Source organism: Dipodomys merriami, unplaced genomic scaffold (genome assembly GCF_024711535.1).
Source record: "Dipodomys merriami isolate MVZ:Mamm:240054 unplaced genomic scaffold, mDipMer1.0.p SCAF_37, whole genome shotgun sequence".
NCBI classification, from domain to species: domain Eukaryota; kingdom Metazoa; phylum Chordata; class Mammalia; order Rodentia; family Heteromyidae; genus Dipodomys; species Dipodomys merriami.
In genome coordinates this window covers 13099807-13106243 of record NW_027205270.1, presented here as the reverse complement: position 1 = coordinate 13106243, position 6437 = coordinate 13099807, and the positions used below count along the sequence as shown (strand labels likewise).

The 6437-nt window shown below is 49.8% G+C and overlaps 1 protein-coding gene across 1 annotated transcript in view; it reads right to left on the bottom strand.

Moving 5' to 3' along the window:
* Positions 1-3536: 3536 nt before the first annotated feature.
* The window catches only part of LOC138804703 (transcription factor ATOH8), a 29871-nt gene continuing 26970 nt past the window's right edge, over positions 3537-6437 (bottom strand). Inside the window, exon 3 of the mRNA XM_069989147.1 lies at positions 3537-4578. Coding sequence (XP_069845248.1) covers positions 4573-4578 — 6 coding nt within the window. The 3' untranslated portion in view covers positions 3537-4572. The remainder of the gene's footprint in view (positions 4579-6437) is intronic.

The window sequence follows — 6437 nt, the reverse complement described above, 5'->3', positions numbered from 1 at the left end:
GATGGAGTATAGGGATGAAGGGTATGTGGAAATAAGACATCCAGTTGGGAAACTCAAGGTCTTGTACTCTTGCTTGTTGTTTTTGTTTTTTCTGCTCAAACTGGTACTCTACCACTTGAACCACACCTATATTTCCCAGTTTTTGCTGGTTAACTGGTCATAAGAGTCTCATGAACTTTTCTGTCTTTGCTGGCTTCAAACTGTGATCCTCAGATTGCTCCTAAGTAGCTAGGATTGCAGGCATAATCCACTGGTACCCTGCTCTTTCCCCCCATTTACTTCAATTTAAGTTTTATCAAATTTTTATCTGAATATATCACCCTTCATTATCCCATTTTGATTTTTTGATAGCATTTGAAAACCCTCTCTTCATGTATCAAATGAATGGTAGCATCAAAGAATCTATCAATGTCACACTGGCTGACTCTTATGGCAGTAAGGGACATCAGAAAATTTGGAGAATCCAAGTACTAAAATACCAAAATCCCTCCAGGTAAGCCAAATCTTCCCCACACATCACCTGCAAACCAAGGTCTGTTCACCACCATCAAGATGAAAATAATGAAAAGCATGACCACCATTTCTCCTTCCCGTAGTCTAAAATGTGGGTTTCTTATATATGGCTTCACCTTCTCTTCTGGGACCACCTGAAGAGGAGCAGCCTGTAGCCTGTGCATAGAGTTTGGGAGGATCTTGAAAAGTGTGGCCTGAGACCTGAGGATTTTGTGACTCTGGAGTCATTCTTTGTGGCTGTGATGGAGAGCAGGAAGCTGGCATGCACACATAGGCCTGTGGTACACAGGTGTCTTGTCCCTCTTCAGCCTTCTGACAATCCAGAGCAAACATGAGCATGCCACAAACATGCCTGCAGGTGGCTCTGTCACCTCAACCCTCACTGGACTGAAAAATGCCTTCACAAGGCCACATGGGGGTGGCTCTTCATAATGTCTATTGTAAGAAGTCTTCTTGCACAGAACTGTTTAGAGGATAGTCCATCAGGTTTGGAACTGAGAGGGATGCCCTTTAGTGAAAACAGACACAAGTGTACATCTGAGTGCAAGTGTGCATGTGAGGCAGTGTGTAATGTGTGGACCTGTGTGTACATAGGAACACACATTGCTATACTGGAGAGGAAGCTGGAAAGGAAAGACAAGCACAGATTTTCACGCACATCCCTCCAGATGTGTGCACATCACTGCCCACACAGACACACACTCATGCACTTTGTTTTGTTTTGATGCCAGTACTAGGGCTTGAACTCTGGGCCTTGCACTCTTGCTTAGCTTTTTTTTTTTTTTTTAACTCAAGACTGAGCCACAACTCACTTCACTTCCAGCTTTTGGGTGATTAATTGGAGATAAGTTTCTTGGATTTGTCTGTCTAGGCTGGCTTCAAAACATGATCCTCAGATCTCAACCTTCTGAGTAGCTAAGATTACAGATGTGAACCAACACACACACACACACACACACACACACACACACACACACACACACACACACACACACACACATATTTTGACACAGCCTATGTTTCTATACATGGTTCTAAATCACTATTTTGTCAGATTCTCCAACCCACTTTGACTAGTGGCTCTCATAAAATCCTGTGGGGGAGCTTTGCTTGGTTACTTAGTTGGTAGTTTTTTTGTGAGGGTGGGTACTAGGATTTGAACTCAGGGTGTTATGTTTGCTAGGCAGGTACTCTACCACTTGAACCATGCCTCCAGCCTATTTGGGTAGCTTTTGAAAATGCCAATGTCCAAGCCACACACCAGACAAATATACTAGAAATTCTGGAGATGGGGCTCTGGTATTCATCCATTATAACCTCCTTAGGTGGTTCCAACAGCCAGTGAGGGCCAGGTACTTACTTGTTACATTGAAGACCCTTCTGCTACTCCTCTTGCCCTCATATTGGCTCTTGCCAGCAAAGCTCTTCCTTCCTAGCATCCCCACGGAGAGTTTAGTTCTTTCTTGCCTGAGGCTTGCAACCACACCTGAGCCATCTAATGGTAGCATAATTACTGGCTTGTTGTCTAAATAGAAGCATGAGCTCAGAGAAGACAGTCTCTACACGGGCTCTATCTGTTTCCTTCGCAGAGCATCCACAGATGCTTCAGAAGGAAAGGGACAAAGATGATGGAGGTTATGATAGCAGAGGGGTGGGAGGTGGAGGCTATGTAAGTTTCTGGGTGTTGAGGCAGTATGATGAAGATGCCTTCACCCTTTATGGAGAGGTTCCTCTTACATCTACAATGTGGCCCTGGTTGGTCTCTATCTCTTGCTCCTCTCGAAGTGCCACCAGGGTCTCAGGCTCAGAGAGACTGCTGAATGGCCGCATGACCTGTGCCTGAGTCCCAGGGTGGCTGACCTTTCCCATCGCAAGCCCTGTCTGACCTGCTTCCAGGACACCTCTGCTCTGAGGAGTACCCAGAGCAGTCTCCCCCCATCCCCCTGCTTCTGTGCTTACCCAGGGATCCAGGGCCAGGCCCTTGGTCATTGATGGAGAGCCACAGCTGAGAACGACCAGTGAACAGCAGGCGTCCCCCTGAAGCTGGCTCCACTTAACAGAAACCCCAAGTCCAGACAACACAGGCATCCGGGGGCAAGACCAAAGGGCAATCTGTGTTTCTGGTATAGTTGTAGCTTCTGGTCTCTATCACTGACCACTGCCTTCCTTGGGCAGCCTGTCCCTAAAGCCCCAACACTCCTCCCTCCCCCGTTCCATCCCTCTCTCTCTCTGTGCTGTTTTTGTGCCAGTACTAGGGCTGGAACTCAAGACCTCAAGGTCTTCACTGATTTTTTTGCCCACAGCTGAAGCTCTACCACTTGAGTCATGCCTCCACTTCACCTTTCCTATTTCTTATTACAGTCGCTGCCCACATCCCTGTGGGCTTTTACTGTCCCTATTCTAGACAGGCCCTCTGAGGTAAAGGTGTGATAAGTCCACACAAGGATTTTGGTTGGAAATGCAAACAGACCTAGAAAGGGTTTGATTGCTCAGGACATGGAGTGAGGCCATCCTGTTTCAAGAACTGGCCAGCTCAGGAGTTCATACATGTAATCTGAGCTGGAGGGGAAGCTGACATCAGGAAGATTGGAGTTTGAGGCTAGTCATGTAAGGTGGGAGAAAACTCCCACCTTAAAACAATGAAAAGCTGGCTATGTGGTATACACATGTCATCCAGCTGTGTAAGAAGCATCAATAGGACCAAAATCTGGGCTGGTCTCAGGCAAAAAGCAAGATCCTATTTGCAAAACTAAACCAAAAAAGGCTGGAGGCAGGGCTCAAGTGGGTAGAGAACTTCCCTAGCAAGTGTAAGGCCCATTATTGCTTCCTCCTACCCCCCACCCACCTCCTCCCTGCCCAAAAAAAAACAAAAACAAAAACAAAACCTGGCTCTGTCACTCTCCAGCCTTGTCTCTTCGGGGCCTCATTGTCTGGATGGCAGGATTAACAATAATAGGACCCTCAACCTCTAGATAAACACCAGCCTCCTTCTTTAAAACTCCCCAGCCAATGATCAGTCGAAGTCCTGGTCACACATCAAGTCTATTCAACACAAGCATTTTCTTTACATGTTGGGACTTTTACTTCAATTTGAAGCAGATGGTTGAGCACAGATGTGAACAGCTTTGGCCTCTGGAGTACAAGGGAGGAGCAGGCCTTGGTTTTGAACATGCCCCTCCCCCACATACTGGCCCATTTCCCTGGTCCCTTCCTCCCTCTGCCCTTCTACCCATCCAGCCATAGACCACTGGCCTCCAGCAGGGTGCCATCTTGTCTGCCCAGTTCCAACAGCTGAGGGGGAACACTGGGGAGAGGCAGCTGATAGGGGCTGAGCTCTGGAGCAAAGGTCTTTGGGTAGGTTGCCTTGGGGCAAGTCCCTCAGTGAGGTGTGGGGGGAATATTGCTTCTTTCCCCTCTTACTCCCTTCTCTGATACTCAAGGCCCAAGAGAGAGCCTGAGCCCCAGGAACATAAAGAATCAGAGTTAGACACTTAGGCAGCCAGGTACCCTCCACCCAACCTCCTTCTCATGGTCCCAAGAAGGCTTGTCATGTATCCATACAGCTCGGGGTCCAGTCGTGGACACAACGCTGGATTAGAGCACCAAGTGCTTCTGATGGCACCAAATGTCCATTCCTTGTATGAGTTCCGGGTGAAGGTACTGGCTCATCTTTGGCTTGAGATGGGACGTGGACAACAGGAGAAAAAGAATTCATGGAGCAATGACGTGGCTTTTCACTGTTGGGTTTTATCCCCCCCCCCCTTTTGTTTAGTGTCTCTGTAGAATCTTTGGCAATAAACTTCTGCAGCTGAGCACTGCCTCCCCACCAGGCAGAGCCCGAAGTACAAAATAACCACAGAGTGACTGGGTAAGGGCAGAAGGGGAGAGGGAGGCAGGCTGCTGCTGTCCTTGAAGACCCTGAGAGGCAGTAGGTGGACTGAGCATCTGGCAGCATCTTGGAGAAGACAACAAGCCAGGCTGGTTTGGCAGGCTCCCCGTCTCCTCAAGCCTGGCTAGGAAGTGACCCACAGCAGTGTCCTTGGTCTTGTCCATCACGTGTCATTCCTGAAAGAAATGAGCAACCATCAGAAAGAAGCGCCCTCTAATCATCCTGACGCCAAGTGGGCACCCCCAGAATGTCCTCTCACATGATCCCCACGGCTCCTGCCCCAGAAAGACCATCACACTTGTGGACCTGGGGCAGGAGAGTGTACCTTGTGGGGCACAGTTAACAAATAGAGCCAGATTTGAATCCAGGACTGGTTACCCCCCAAAGCCCACACTGTCCCTTTCCTCCACAACTCTGGACTTAGAGCCCCTGATGTCTGGTTGGCTTGTGAGGAGGGACCCAGGGTACTGACACCATGATCCACAGGGATCCCAGTCAGGCTCATCTGGGGAGGGGGGGACTCCTCTTCAGGCTAGTTGGCCCCCACTGGAGTGGCTGTCCATGGTACCTCTTCCCCCACACAGTTTGGAAAGGAACATTATACCAGGAGGCCCAAGGTGCACTCTATATGCAGCCCCTCAGCTGCCAGCAAGGTGACCTGATACAAGTCACTTAACTTCTCTGAGCCTCAGTTTCCCCATCTGCCTAAGCAGATCAGTCATTTCCAAACTTCCTTCTAAGCAGTAGAAATCAAGTGTGACCTGTCCTTTTGGGTGATCAGAGGGTAAGGGGGACAGGGACAGAGAAGGACTGAGTTCTATTGTGCTTTCTCCACTGGTGACATGGAGACATCCTGAGAACCCGAGAGTTAAGGGAACAGTTTGGAAATTGCTGGATAAGACCACCTTAAAGTCTGTAGAAACCCTGACCTGCTGCATCTGTATTGGCAGTTGAACCTGATGCTCATCTGGAGAAAACTGATCAGAGGATGTACCTTGCTTCCAAGAATGGGCAGGAGGAAGGGAAGAAAGTTCATGGGCAATGACCCTCTGGGGAAGGTCAAAGCTAGTAGGAGGGGGTGGTGGTGTCCAAGTCCACCTGGAACGTGGACAAGAATACACAGGCTCCCTCCCTTGGACCAACACACTCCCAAATAAAGCGACTGCACATCCTTCTCTCCGTCCTGCAACAACCCTGAACATAGCTTAGTACTTCTTGTTAAAGCAAAACATCTGTCAGGAAGATCAGACATGCCAGAGTGCTTCCTCACATCCCATCTCAAGGTAATCGGTTGTGAGCACAGAGAGTTAGGTGCTAAAAGCTGGAGGCAGCAGGATTTGAATCCAGAACGGCAGTGTTTCTTCTACCACACAGTGGCTGCCCGGGTGAAGTGAGGCTTGGGGAACAGGAAGCAGCCAAACCATGAGGCTAGAGGGCTGCTAACCACAGGCCTTGGTGTGTCTTAGAGGCCAAAGGCGCCAGTAGAAGCTCAGCCAAGATGTGGTCCAAGATCCAATAGGCTGGGCCAGGCTGGAAGCAGGGTCCAAGCCCGATGAAGGCTCAGGGCCAGGGGTAGGAAAGCTGTCCAGCTAATGGTGGCTTAGTGGGGAGAAAAGGAAAAGTGAGAGGCGGGCAGGGTCTTGATGTGGTAAATCCTCGGCTCACATTCTCCCAGTCCACTGTGCTTGGCTGGCCCCAGCAGGAATCTGCTTTTTGTTACTGAGTCTGCAGAGGAGGATTAAGAAGCGGAAAGGAAACCCGTGGGGATGGCACTGGGTCTGTGGTTCACAGGGTGATTTACAGACCCCCGTCATCCCGGCGCTGGCCGCCTGGGCGGGCCCTGCCATGGACCGGGCCTTGAGCTTTTTTCTTCTCCAGCCTGCCTGTGGTTTGGGGAACTTGTGGAAGGCCGGAGCCATCCTCCTGGCCACACTGTGAAGGTGGCTGGGGCAGCCTAGGCCAGCAGCAAGGCCTGTTAGATCTCAGACCCTGCTCAGCCACAGCTGCCACCCACTCGTCAGGAGACTGGGCTTCA